At 39.7% G+C, this 13,883-nt stretch overlaps 1 protein-coding gene across 1 annotated transcript in view; it reads left to right on the forward strand.

Moving 5' to 3' along the window:
* PLCE1 (phospholipase C, epsilon 1) overlaps window positions 1-13,883 on the forward strand; it is a 248,531-nt gene that overhangs the window by 179,398 nt on the left and 55,250 nt on the right. Inside the window, 7 exon segments of the mRNA XM_006903774.1 lie at window positions 1,774-1,891; window positions 3,394-3,550; window positions 7,048-7,170; window positions 7,256-7,392; window positions 10,396-10,634; window positions 11,478-11,539; window positions 11,629-11,794. Of these exon segments, the coding sequence (XP_006903836.1) occupies window positions 1,774-1,891; window positions 3,394-3,550; window positions 7,048-7,170; window positions 7,256-7,392; window positions 10,396-10,634; window positions 11,478-11,539; window positions 11,629-11,794 (1,002 nt within the window).

Raw genomic sequence — 13,883 nt, forward strand, 5'->3', positions numbered from 1 at the left:
AGGAAGGAAAGTAAAAGAATTATGTGTAAGGTACAACACAACATGGGAGAGTCTAGAGAGCATTATATTAAGTGAAATAACTCAGTCACAAAAGGACAAACCGTGCATACAATCACTGTTGTGATAATAGGAGAGTAATTGACATAGTGATTGTGACAGTGAGGTCAGATGTGTCAGAGACTCTAAACTGGCTCAGGAGAGGTCAGAGTTCAGAGCCATTGTTCATAGGGTCACTATGAGTCATAGTGACTGGAAGGCACATAACAGCAACAGACAACAACAACAAGAGAAGTTTAAGAGCAGGGGAAGGAAAGGGAAGAATAGACAAGGAAGGAGCAACTTAGGAAAAATAAAGACAATATGACTATTGCAATTAGCAAATAGGAACAAGATATATAACTGTAACTATTTAAAAAGGAGAGGGGGGAAAATAAAAATGAAACAGGAGAAGGAGTTTGGAAGAAGGAACAGGGGATCACTAGGACAGCAGAGATTCAAGGGGGGATTTGTGGGGGAGGCTGAAAAAGTAAGTAAGGTGCAAGGGGGGCTTGAGATGGGAGAGAAAAGTAACAGATCAGAACTGAGGTACACCAATGTTCACAGCAGCATTATTTGCCATCGCAAGAACTTGGAAACAGCCCAGATGTTCAACCACAATCGAATAGATTGAGAAATTATGGTACCTTCACACAATGTACCATATGCAGCATGTATGATCCATGATTTTGTAAATTACTGCCCAACTTGGGAGGGACTGGAGAGCCTTATGCTGAGTAAACACAGTCCCATAAGGACAAATACAGTACAAAACCATTATTGTAGAATGAGTATAAGTATCCAAGGGGGAGGGGGAAGGGGTGGAAACAGAGGGATGAGGATGTACAGAGGTGGGGGCTTAATCATAGGGTTGCACAACTTGATGGGTAGGGGGAGTGAAAGAAATGGAGACAATCTGGTGTGAAAAACAATGTATTCAAACTTTGTAAATAAACCAGTTGTGTTTTTTTTTTTTTTAAAGAAAAGTGAACTGGGGGCAGGCAGAGAGGAAAATGTGCAACAATGAATGAAAGGAAATCCAAATTTTCTGTAAACTTGCATTAAAATCACAATAAAAATTATTTTTTTAAAAAAGTAACAGATCAATAGTAATTCTATAAAACACAATGTACAGAAATGATTGTATAAAACAAAATGTAAGGGAGCTCTGGTGGTCTAGTGGCAAGAAGCTGCGCTGTAATCCTGAAGCCATTGTTCAAATCCACTAGATGCTCCACTGGAGAAGGAGAGGCAATCTCCTCCTGCGCCTGTCAGATCCGACTTGATGATACACAACAAAAATAAAACAAGAAACAAACCAAAAAAACTAAAATGAACATGAACGAAGCGATGTATTTCAATAATTTTATAAAGGTGAATGATGGTGTAAATGAAAAAACATGTGGGGTAGCAGTCCCTAGCCCTGGGTCCAGTACCTAAGAAGTCCTCAGCGAGCTGATCTCTCACATGATATGTTTTTAATGGTAAAGCTGAGCTCTACCTGATTCATAATTGTGTCTCTACACAGAGACTCTATATCTCTTCTGCCTCCCTCCCTGAGCTTCACGGTCACATGGTAATAACATGGGAAGCCTATATTAGACTTCACGTGAGTCTTTACTGGTTTTGCTGGGGTAGAAGTGCAATGTGGAAAGTGAGTAAGGCAGGGAATTGAGTTCTGCCTACATTGAAACAGTGTCAGTATAAAAAGAAAAAAGTTGAGTTTTCTTTTTTCAGGGTGAGAGTGGAGAGGCAACCGATGATGAGATGGCAACCCGAAAGGCCAAAACATCCAAAGAATGTCGAAGCCGGAGTGGTTCTGATCCTCAGGATATTAATGAACAAGAAGAATCAGGTAGAGCTGAGATTCGGTTCTCTTTGTTTTGATTGTGTGTTCTTATAACCAAAATTTTGGACAGTGACTAGGGAGGATAGAAGGAGAATTGACGCCTTTGAGCTGTGGTGCTGGAGAAGAGTATTGAATGTACCATGGACTGCCAAGAAAACAAACAGATTCATCCTGGAGAGGGTTAAACCTGGCTACCTTGGAGGCAAGGATGCTGAGGCTTAGTCTGACATACTTTGGACATATTGTAAGGAGGGACTAGTCCTTGGAGAGGGACATCATGCTTGGGAGGGTGGAGGGACAGCGCAGGAGAGGAAGACCCTCTATGAGGTGGATTGATTCAGTGACTGAGGTAATCGGGATGGGTGTGTCAGAGACAGTGCGATTGGCACAGGACAGAGCAGAGTTTAGGGCTGTTGTACATAGGGTCGCTATGAGTCGCAAATGACTCGACAGCACATAACAACAACATTGGGGTTTTTTTTAAAAAAAAACTGTTAAGCTTTTCATTGTGAGTTGTATTAAAGATTACCATTCGCCCATTCATACATTTTGCTGTAAGACACTGATTACAGTCCCTATGTTGTAACTGGACTCTTGCTTCTTCCTCCTGTGGTTCATGTCACCCTTCCCTCTTCTTTCTATCCCTTCCTGCCTTCTAAGCTTTATCCCTTTTGGAGGTTGCCCTTTTGATCATCTGTGGATGATTTTACCTTTACTAGGAACTAGATGAGGAAACTCAGGAGGTGTTTTGGAGTATGTAGGGGAAAATTCTCCTTTAACTTGTTATTACTGAAAAGGAAAATTTTATATATATATAAATAAACAGTTTCATGAATTAAACCAGTGATTCTCAACCCTACTGGATATTAGAGCTTATAGAAAAAAAATAATCTGGATAATTTTTAAACTTTCAACCTTAAATCAAAATTGTCCCCTGAAGTCTTCTCTGAACAACAACAACGTTAGCTTTATCATACTTAGTAAAATATATATTATGCTTTTTTAAAGAATTATCTGTGTGAATTCAAATTGACAATGACAATTCAAAAATGTGGATAGGATAAAAATTTTCAATGTGGATAGGAAGTCTAGGAATCAGTGAGTTTAAGGTTAAGGGTGGAGATATTTGAAGAATATCAAGCTTGGTAGTCCATTCTTCTTGAATGTGATCAATGTCACTGATTTATTTATGTAGAAATTGTTGAAGGAGTGTGTCATTGGTTGGGTATACTTTCATTAAAACAAAATGAGATACAGAAATAAAGTGTCTGGATGCCAAGACAACACCCCCAACCAATTGAATCAAAATCTCTTTCAGGGACCTGATAACTTTTTCCTTTGTAAAATCACTGGATTAGCCCACTTACCAAAATATCTTTCCATCTCTTGTATGGAAATCAACTGAATAGGTTAGGTTAATTTGCTCAACTGTTGAAAGCATTTTGAGTTTTGTCTGATTTCTGAAAGAAAAGATAATCAGAGTTCTTTTCTGTCTTTCATCCCGACAGAGACAAATGCCATCTCCAGCCCTCCTCATCCTCTCCCTTCCAGAAGAGCACACTCTCTGACCACAGCTGGGACTCCCAGCTTGTCTGCTGGGACATCATCTCCCATCAGGCCAGTGTCCTCCCCTGTGCTGCCTTCTTCAAACAAGAGCCCATCCAGGTGGGGCCTTGACATGATAAAACAGAATAGCCCTCACGTCACTGAAGTCATGTGCCAGGACGTATTCTAGTTGTCTGTGAGGAGACTGACTCTACATGTGATTTATAATTAAGTTGAAATGAAAGTATTTTAAGTGCCCCTAATTTGATATTCCTAACTTCTCATACTACTTATTCTATCCACACCAGTACCTATCATTGCTCCTAATTATTTGAGAGAACAACAGCAGTGAAGAAACTCAAGCTGTAATCCTGTCAGTTGCACTGTCTATTACAGTTGCTGTTCAATATATTTCGTGGGAGCTCTGGTGTCCTAGTGGGTAGTGAGTTGCAGTGCCAACCTAAAAGCATGCAGTTCAAATCCATCAGCTCCTCCATAGGAGAAAGAGGGGCATTTTTCTTCCGGTGCAATTTACATCCTTTAAAAACACTCTGGAAGGTCAGCTATGTGTTAGTTATGACTTGATGGCAATGAGGGTTTTTTTTAGTTTATTTAAATTCATTAAGATTGAAAATGCAAATTTGACATTGATTAAGAGTAATGGTTACACAATTTAATGATTATTTAGACTGTACACATAGACAATATCAAATTGGTAAATGTTGTGACAGATATTTCTGCAACAATTAAAAAAAAAGGAAATCCAGCTCCTCCATCACAATGGCCACGTTTTTTTGTTTTTTTTTTTTTAAAGTTTTCTTTGGTTTAATCATTCAGACAAAGTAAAGAACAATATGTGCACACATAGGATTTAGAAATGATATAGTTCAATTTCTTATTTTATTTTATTTATTTTATTATTTTGTGTGCGTGTATCATCAAATTGGATCTGACTGGTACAGGAGGAGATTGTCCCTCCTTTTCCAGCAGAGAGCATCTGATGGATTTGAACTGCATGCCTCTGGGATTGCAGTACAACTTCTTGCCACTAGGCCACCAGAGCTCCCCACAATGGCCACGTTTTAAGTGCCACATAACCACCAGTGGCACTTATGGATTCCATACTGAACACTACAGCTATGAGAACATACCCCTCACGCAGAAAGTCTTAGAGGACAACAGTGCTCTGAAAGAGGACTAAACTAGGAAGTTCCAATGTAAGCTACTTGAGTGAATGTGCTAATAAGTATACTGCATTTCAACACTTTTCTCGTATGTAATGTATGATGTACATTTCTGGATAAATGAATGCAACTTCTGCAACGAGTTAGATATAAGGCTAAAAGTGGTTATAATAGTAAAGACCAAGCTGTTTACAGACTTGAATCAGTATCTACTGTCTCAGAGTAAATGCTATTATATTGAAAGTCTTTCAAAGTGAATCAAAACACTACTTCATCTCCTGCTGCTCTTGTTGGGTTTGTCAAGGCAATTTTGACTGATAGCGATGCCATGTGACAGAGGAGAGCTGCTCCATAGTATTTTTGAGCCTGTAATTCTTACAGGAGCAGATCTCTAAGTCCCTCATGTGGAGCCACTAAGTAGGTTCAAACCGCTAACCTTTCTGTTAGTAATCAATTGTTTACCTAATAGCCAGGCACTTAAAAATATGACACCAGAACTCCCTCATCTCCCTCTGCCCGGCACTAAAGTTTAAGAAATAGAGAAATTTCAGCTAGAGCTAAGCTAAAACAAGCACTCTCTCTTCACTTAAGGATCCCAGGATCTTCTGTGCCGACATTGGCTTTGTAACCATTAATTTCAGGCAAACACAAAGATCACTCTCCTTCTGTCTCTCCAAAGGAAGCTTGTGATTGATAAGAATTTTATTGTAAATCATATTTTAAAGGCAAGAAGGCAGAAGAATATTCAGCCTTGACGCTATTAAAGGGAAAAGCAAGATTGAGTCTTAAGATCTTTAGGATGATAAATAAAATGGTCTGGTGGTAAGAAGCTGTGTTGCCATCCTAAAGGCACACAGCTCAAATCCATCAGCTGCTCCACAAGAGAAGGATGGGCAGTCTCCTCCCATGTGATTAATTGCCTCTGAAAACCCACTGGAGATTCAGCTATGAATTGGTTCCCACTCCACAGCACACAATAACGACAACAACAGAGCCAGGGAGATGGATTCCTATGGACAGTAGCTAGACCTGGAACTAGAAAGAGGCAGAGAATTTATCTCTTTAAACACAAATGAAAATATCTGGTGATGCAGTGCTTACAGCAGGGCTGGTAACTGAAAAGCGAGCAGTTTGAACCTACCAGCCGTTCTGCAGGGGAAAGATGTGGCACTGTGCTTCCACAGAGATTATAGTCTTAGAAACCCTACAGGACAATTTATTCTGCTTACAGGTTTACCAGGAGCTAGAATCAGCTCAATGGCAATGAGTAGAAATGTAAATGATGAAGTCATTTAATCTTAACATTTTTTTCCTCTTCTGGAACCTTCACTTTCTCCTGCTCATACCACACTGGGCGCCAACAGCCTATACTTACAAAGAACTATAAATGTAATCATTTTAATACTATCCCATTAATAGATGTCACCTCCAAATGTCAACACAAAATGATTTTCTATGAGTGAGAGCATTGTTAGCATGATGGAGAGTAAACTGGGTATCTGTTACAATATTCTCTGTACTTTCTTGTATTCTTGAAATGTTGTTGTTGTCACATACCATCGAATCAGAAATAACTCGTAGGTGACCTTCCAGTGGGTTTTCAGAAGCAGTAAATCATACAGGGGGGAGACTGCCCATCTTTTACCCCAGTGCTTGAAATATTTAAAAAAAGAAAGAAAGAAAGACCCTGCCCACTTGAATTGTCTAAAAACCATAGTTGACATTTTCTTCATACTATTCTGTCAATGAACTAGTGTGGAAAATAAGAAAGATTGTGAAACAGCTAGACTGATGTTTTGACCGAGTTGACTGATATTTTTATACTGAATAGATACAGACTTGGCAGGTACAAAATATAATCCTAGGCAGAGTTGGCTTCTTTCCACTCTTAATATTTTTCTGACTCACATTTTCCATTAATATTAAAAGCCATTCCTTGTTTTCATCTAAGAGCTGCTTAAAACAGGAAGAAGGAAAGACACATTGATACATTCAAGACACATTGCTTCCCAAATGGGTTTCTATAATTTTGAATGCAGAAAATGAATTATTTTCTGTAGAGTATTATTGTGTGATTTGGGGCTTTTTAAAATAAAAGTGCTTTTCTTCAGAAACCCTGAACTGAGAGGATTTTTATTATCTTTTTCCCTTTTGAACTTGTGATCTCAAAAAACTATTCTGATTAGTGGAAGAATAGTCATCTTATTAAAAAGGCTGCCCAATGTGAAGTGTGATCAGTATATGTTTTATTTCTGCTGAAAGCATTGTACTTCAGTTTTAAGGGAAATGAAAAGAGAACCAGGAAATAGCCTCAACTTTAAATACTTTCTAGTCCATCCTTTTGCTTATATTGCAAATAAAAGAATGGTTGTTGGAGCCGAATGGCCAAGCCAGGCCGCAGGTTTGCCCATTAAGGCCTTGTCTGTGTTGTAGTGCTTGGAGCAGCAGCAGCTGGCACGGGCGCATCAAAGGAGGAATGCAGGGCTTCCAGAACTTCATGGTCTCCGACAGTAACATGAGTTTTGTTGAATTTGTCGAGCTGTTTAAGTCATTCAGGTATAACATGTTTCTCCATCTTTTTTCTCCTCCCCACAATTTTATAACCAAACTGAATGTGTGGTGTCATCCCTTCCTTGGCTAGTGTACGGAGCCGGAAGGACCTCAAGGATCTCTTTGACATCTACGCAGTGCCCTGCAACCGACTGGGCTCTGAGTCGGCCCCGCTCTACACCAACCTGACAATCGTTGAACACACCAGTGGTCTCCAACCTGACCTAGGTTTGTATGTTCAGCATTCTGAGCTGTTCCTTTGAGACTTCCCTGTCTGAAAATGGGAAATTCAAAGAAAGGAGTACCTGAGAGAGACAATTAACTACCAACTGAAAGGTTGTCCATTTGCGCCCATCCAGTTAACCCACAGAAGATAGGCTCGGCTTCTGGAAGGTCCCAGTCTTAAAAGCACTATTGTTGTTCTTGTTGTATACCATCAAGTCAGAACCAACTCATAACTGACCCTCCAGAAGGTTTTCAGGGACAGTTAATCACCGGGAGGGAGATTGGCCATCTTTCTTCCACAGAGCAGCTGGTAGATTCGAACTGCATGCCTTTGGGTTGACAGTGTAACTCTTCACCACTAAGCCAGCAGAGCTCCCGGGAGGGCATTTCTACTCTACCCACATGAGGGCTCCATGAATTAGAATGGACTCCGTGGCAACCAAAAATAACAACTTCAATTAATAATACAACTTTGTGCATACCAACTGTCATAAAATCCAACCAGCAAGAGAATATACTAAAACTGAAGTTCTGAGCTCCAACCACACAAACCTTCAGCCTGCTTCATGTGAAGTGCTGTGATCTGGTGCATGGGGAAATATATAAAGAGTTATTTCAGAGTGTCCTCAGGGATGGGATACTACCGACATTTGGGACAAATAAATTCAGTGTAAAGTGGGCCTGCCCATATGTTCCAAAATATTTAACCAGTAATATTCCCCAGGTAGCCTAGTGACCAGAAGCTGTACTGCATTCCTGAAAGCTCACTGTTCAAATCCTTTAGCTGCTCCGTAGGAGAAAGATGGGCCATCTCCTCTCATCAGTTAACTGCCTCTGAAAACCCTCTGGAGGCTCAGTATGGATTGGTTCCTACTCAGCGGTACACAACAACAACAACAACAACAACGACGACAATCTTTTTTCAGTAATCATTGTGTGCTGTTGAGTCAAACTCATATCTGACCCTGTAGCAGGTTTTCAGAGGCTGTAAATCCCATGTGACAAGATCGCCCATTTTTCTCCCTCCAGCAGTTGGTAGATTGGAACCATCTGCCTTTGCTTTGGCAGCACAATTCCTTACCACTAGGCCCCCAGAGCTCCCTACATTCCACCAGGTATGTGATATGTCTGAGTTGAAAACCAACCACCAGGTCTTTTCCCTGCCTACGGGCAGGTGGGTACTCAATCCAAGGGAGGTGCACATGAGTGCACAGCCTTGAGAGAGAACCATCTGCCTTTCTGACAAGGAGATTCTTTAATGACCTCCTCAGAGGACTCTGACCTGAAAACCCAGGACATATTTCCACATGTGTTAACCAGCATGTCTAGTGCTTTTATCTTCCTCACCGTCACTACTGCCATTATCATCACCACTCATGCATTTGCTTTTATTAGCCAGGCATTTTTATGCTTGTTATTTTTTTTTTACTTCTCTCCTGAGTGGAAACTGTAAAACTGCCTTGTACAATTGCTTTTTAAGTATTTAAAAGCTTGTACTATCCTTAAGCTAAACGTGTTAACCAATATGAAAGTGTACATAATTTGAATTGCATGCATAACTATGCATTGGTCAAGTGACTATACTTTTAAAGTATAGAAAAGTAGTATTTGGATACATCTTCAGTTTTTGCAAATATAAAAATAGAACAATAAAAAAATATAATATACAAAATATAAAAATATAACCCAAAACCAATGTTCATATTTAGTCTTACATCCCCAATTAAATCAACATTTTGTTCTCATCTAATTTGGAGTCTGTGGGATTTCATGATCATGAACCTAGCTCTGTCTTGTTAATATGTGTCATAGAATCATAACTGACTCATAGTTGACCTTTCAGCAGGTTTTTACATGCACTGAAAGAGATTGTCCATCTTTTTCCCAAGGAGCAGCTAGCTGATGGATTTAAACCCCATACCTTGAGGTGGACAGCATCACTCCTCACCACTTGACCACTAGAGCACAAACTTGATATTGGTTCTTTTTATTTATTCCTTGATTAATTATTTGTCCTTTCAACTGTGAAACCAGCCATAAGCCATGAGTTGATGGCATATTTACTCTGAGGAGTAAAGAATTTGTCTGTACAGGTTAGTAATTATACAGCAGCATGCTCTCCAAAGTGAATTTTGTAAAAATTGCATGCTGTAGAACAAGGTCCATATGGAACAGCTCTGCATCACAAAGGGGGACTGTCCCCATCCGCAGCATCAATAACACAAAACCAATTCCCATGAGGTCAGATGTGTCTCCCACATTCCCATACCTCTTTCTACTCATCTCAACACCAATCTTACTACTCTGCTGGGTCCAAAATCTGATGTGATAGCTCACAGACTATACAGAATCATATTGGGGAAGTCAAAAGTTTATAATCCAGATTAATAACAGAATACAGTCAAGACAGCTCCGGAAGTGTATACACAGGCACCTTAGCCTCTAGCCTTGTAGTTCTAAATGTTCCCAAGTTCTCAGTCTTATAATTGCTTCATCTCCCCAATTATCCAGCAAAGTTCTCAATGCTGCAAATATTGGCACCCCCACCCAAAGTCCCATCTCACATCAGTTTTCTACTTCAGCCATGGCTGCTGCTGCAGCCTATAGGCATATCCTATATTTTTCTGCTTCCTCTACACCAAGTTGGGGAAAGTTTCTTTCCTTTTCTCTGGTGGGGAAGATCAAGTTGGGGAAAGTTTCTTTCCTCTTCTCTGGTGGGGAAGATCAAGTTGGGGAAAGTTTCTTTCCTCTTTTCTGGTGGGGAAGATCTATCTCTACAGCTGGAGCTATTCAATTTATTGACAAGACTAGCCAATCCCCTTGTGGAATGCTAAATAGCCAATCCCCTTGTGGATAAGAGAACACATCCCATTCATGTAGTGTCTTTCCTACCCCCTCCCCACCATCCCCATGGGTCAGTCATCAACATTCAAATCATCCTAGAAAAGCCACATTGAAAGACAAACTCCATACACACTCATTGTGCTGTGGGTTGTTCCGTTTCAGATTTGTTGACCAGGAATGTCTCAGATTTGGGGTTGTTCATTAAGAGTAAACAGCAGCTCTCGGACAACCAGAGGCAGATATCTGATGCCATTGCAGCAGCAAGTATTGTAACAAATGGCACTGGGGTCGAGAGCACATCCCTGGGAATATTTGGAGTTGGCATACTCCAGCTCAATGACTTCCTAGTGAATTGCCAAGGAGAACACTACTCTTATGATGAAATCCTCAGTATCATTCAGGTTTGTACATATCTTGTACATATATGTATATGTAATGCCTCTCTCTGTTAGAATAGCTTTCTGCTGATCTTTTGTTCAATCCATAGTTTTCTATAAAATCTTTAAGCCTGGGAGAGAAATACAGATGTTCTTAATTGTTGTTTCTTTTAAATATCAAATACATATTAGGTGACTGGAGTCAGAATTGCTACCACAGCAGTGGATTTATTTCGCTTAGGTTTATATGTGTTCTTGTTTCACACATAATTACCATAGATCCCAAAGGCTTTTTAACCCCACAACTGTGATGAGAAATCAGTACGTTATTTCTTTATTTTGTTCCAACACAAGCAATGGAATTAATCTAGGTCTTCAGTGTCATATATCAAATGACTAGCAATCAGTGGCCGAGATGCTCAACAGTTGGATTTGAGCACTGAGAATGCTAAAAATGTGAAGTTGTTAAGTGGTCGTTATAACACTGTTGACCACTGGTTCTATACTGACTGTTCCTCAGGAATCTCACTTCTCCCCACCAATCTCCATGATAGTTGCTATGATTATCATTGTTTTCTGCTGGGTAAGCTGATACAGTCTGTTTTCATCTAAATCAGCCTTATTTTTTTTTCTCTTTTACTTATGAAAATTTTTTCTCTTGAATAAATATGGTTCACATATAAACTCATATATAATAAATGTGGTTTTTTATTAAAAACTCTATCTTACTGCTAAATTAGTTTAAATATTTGGTTTGGATGTTTCCTGATGAGAACAGAACAGTTTGAAAAATGTTGTGGTCATTTTCCCCTCCCTCCCTCCAAGTTTCCTTTACCCAAATAATTCTTTCTTTTTTATCTTTTGCAGAAGTTTGAGCCTAGCATTAGCATGTGTCACCAGGGCCTAATGTCGTTTGAGGGATTTGCAAGGTAATTTTTGAAATATCTTTGGCCTGTTCCTTTTGAGCATACATTTTTTTTCCTCCATATACAGTCTTAAGGAAATTTATCTTGTCTAGGTTCCTGATGGATAAAGATAATTTTGCCTCAAAAAATGATGAGTCCCAAGAGAGCACTAAAGATTTACAGCTACCCCTCTCCTACTACTACATTGAATCTTCACACAATACCTACCTCACAGGCCATCAACTCAAAGGGGAATCCTCAGTAGAACTCTATAGCCAGGTACTGAAATCCTGTTTTCATTAAACTTTATTATTGTTATAACCTCCCTGGCCACAAAAGTTAGACCCCCGATTTGAAGCACCTGCAGCGTTAATTATTACGTGTGATTTGTGTGGAAACATAGTGTGGGAAAGCTGCCTGTGTACACAGTGGTTTTATTTCTCGATCCTTCCCCACCCTCATCTTTACTTAACTTTGATTCTAAGCACATAGCATGTGCTCACACACACACACACAAGTATTTGTTTAAGAAGCATAGCTTTTAGATCCTAGTCTGGCCTCCCCGAACTAAAATTAGATTTTTCCCATGGGAAAATCATCTAATCCTTTCATAATTGCTAAATAAATCAATATATTGTAGTGGGAAAGCCTAGTAGAAAACACAACTTTCTATGGAGTTGTTCTCAAAGATATTGTTTATTTTGCCTTGAAATTTGTTAGTCAATCCATCCCTATAGTAACCAATGTAGAAAAAAAAAATTGCCCAGATTGTAGGCACTGTCCCTGCTCATGAGAAAGCCATGGGAAAGCTCTTTGAAACTCAGTAGGAACTCTGGGTTAGGTAAAATGCATCCTTTTCTACACATCCAGCTGCTAGTGATTTGTATTTAGTTGTCTCCATGCCTGTTGTCTCTGATTTTCTCATCTGTGCTGCTTGTGTTCTTAACTCCTATAAGAAGAGTTATTCAGGAATGAGCTAGGCTAGCCTGTTGTGGGGGTGTGTGTGTACGCACACATGCACACACATTCTAGAATTGTAACTGTATAGTTTATAGGAACCCAGAAGAAATAATTTGTTTTCTTGATTAGTCCCAATATTAAGTCAAATCCTTACCTAGAGCTTATCTTACATGAAACGTGTCATTTAGACCCTGTGTTCTTAGGTACCTTCAATTTTAAAGGAAGATGTGTTTTTTTCAATGTGGTGGTTTCAAAATCAGACTCTATCAAGAAGAGAGACTTCAACCGTTAACACTGAGATGAGCAAGCAGTGTAGTTGGAAGGATTTCATGCTGTACCCCACTTTAGCACAAGTAGTAGTGTTTTATGAGTTTTATATGATGCTCTTCCATTTTCATAGAGAATTCCAACATTTAAAGATTTTTTCTATGGGAAAGAAATGGAATATATAACATACACATACAAACACATGTATATATAGGCACATATATAGACATATATATAGACCCACACTATGCATTCGTGTCTGTGTCTGTGTGTGTGTGTGTGTTTCTCCTCATAAAATAATCCAGAATCAATGTCCCAGCTCTACTCTCTACTTCCCTTTCCTATTTGACTTCCAAAAATTTTCTGATCCTTAATACTATACCCCAAGTGTTGTTAGGTGCTGTTGAGTCAACGCCTATTCTTAGCTCACCCCCCAGCAGATTTCAGAGCCATACATGCCACAGCAGGAGATTGCCCATCCTCCTCCCAGCGAACAGCTGGAGGGTTTTAACTGCTTGCCTTTGGGTTGGCTGTGGAGCTCCTTAACCACTAAGCCACCAGAGTTCCCTTAAGTAAAGCTCAAGTAGAAATCACCATACCTGAAAAAGCATAGGAAACCACAAATAAACTCACAAAGTGATTCAGTCTACCATGAGGATCCCTTTTGCTTCGTTTCTTGCTACTGTCCTTCAGTGAGTAAGGAACTGTGCTTCAAACTCAAAGGTGGGCAATTCAGATTCACCAGCTACCTCAGGAGAGAAAGATGGACATTCTCCTTTCAAGCAATTTACAGTCTCTGAAAACCTGCTGGAGAGACAGCTATGAATCAGTTCTGACTCTGGCTTAAGGAGTTGAGGGTTTTACTCCACTATGAAGAAAGAACCTTGGTGACTCAATGGTTAAGAGCTCAGCTGCTAATCAAAAGGTTAGCAGTTCAAACCTACCAGTGAAGCCATGGGAGGAAAGACCTGATGATTTGCTCCTAAAAAGATTACATCTATTCTCTCCCCCATAGACTTCAATGCCGTAAACATATTTCATCCAGTTTTTCTTAGTCTTACCCCCACCCCAATGCCAGCCTCATTCTACAACAGTGGCACCATATAGCATTTGTCCCTTTGTGACTGAGATACCTCACTCA

The sequence above is a fragment of the Elephantulus edwardii genome, unplaced genomic scaffold, assembly GCF_000299155.1.
Source record: "Elephantulus edwardii isolate Elephantulus edwardi_28Jun2011 unplaced genomic scaffold, EleEdw1.0 scaffold00007, whole genome shotgun sequence".
In the NCBI taxonomy this organism is placed as follows: domain Eukaryota; kingdom Metazoa; phylum Chordata; class Mammalia; order Macroscelidea; family Macroscelididae; genus Elephantulus; species Elephantulus edwardii.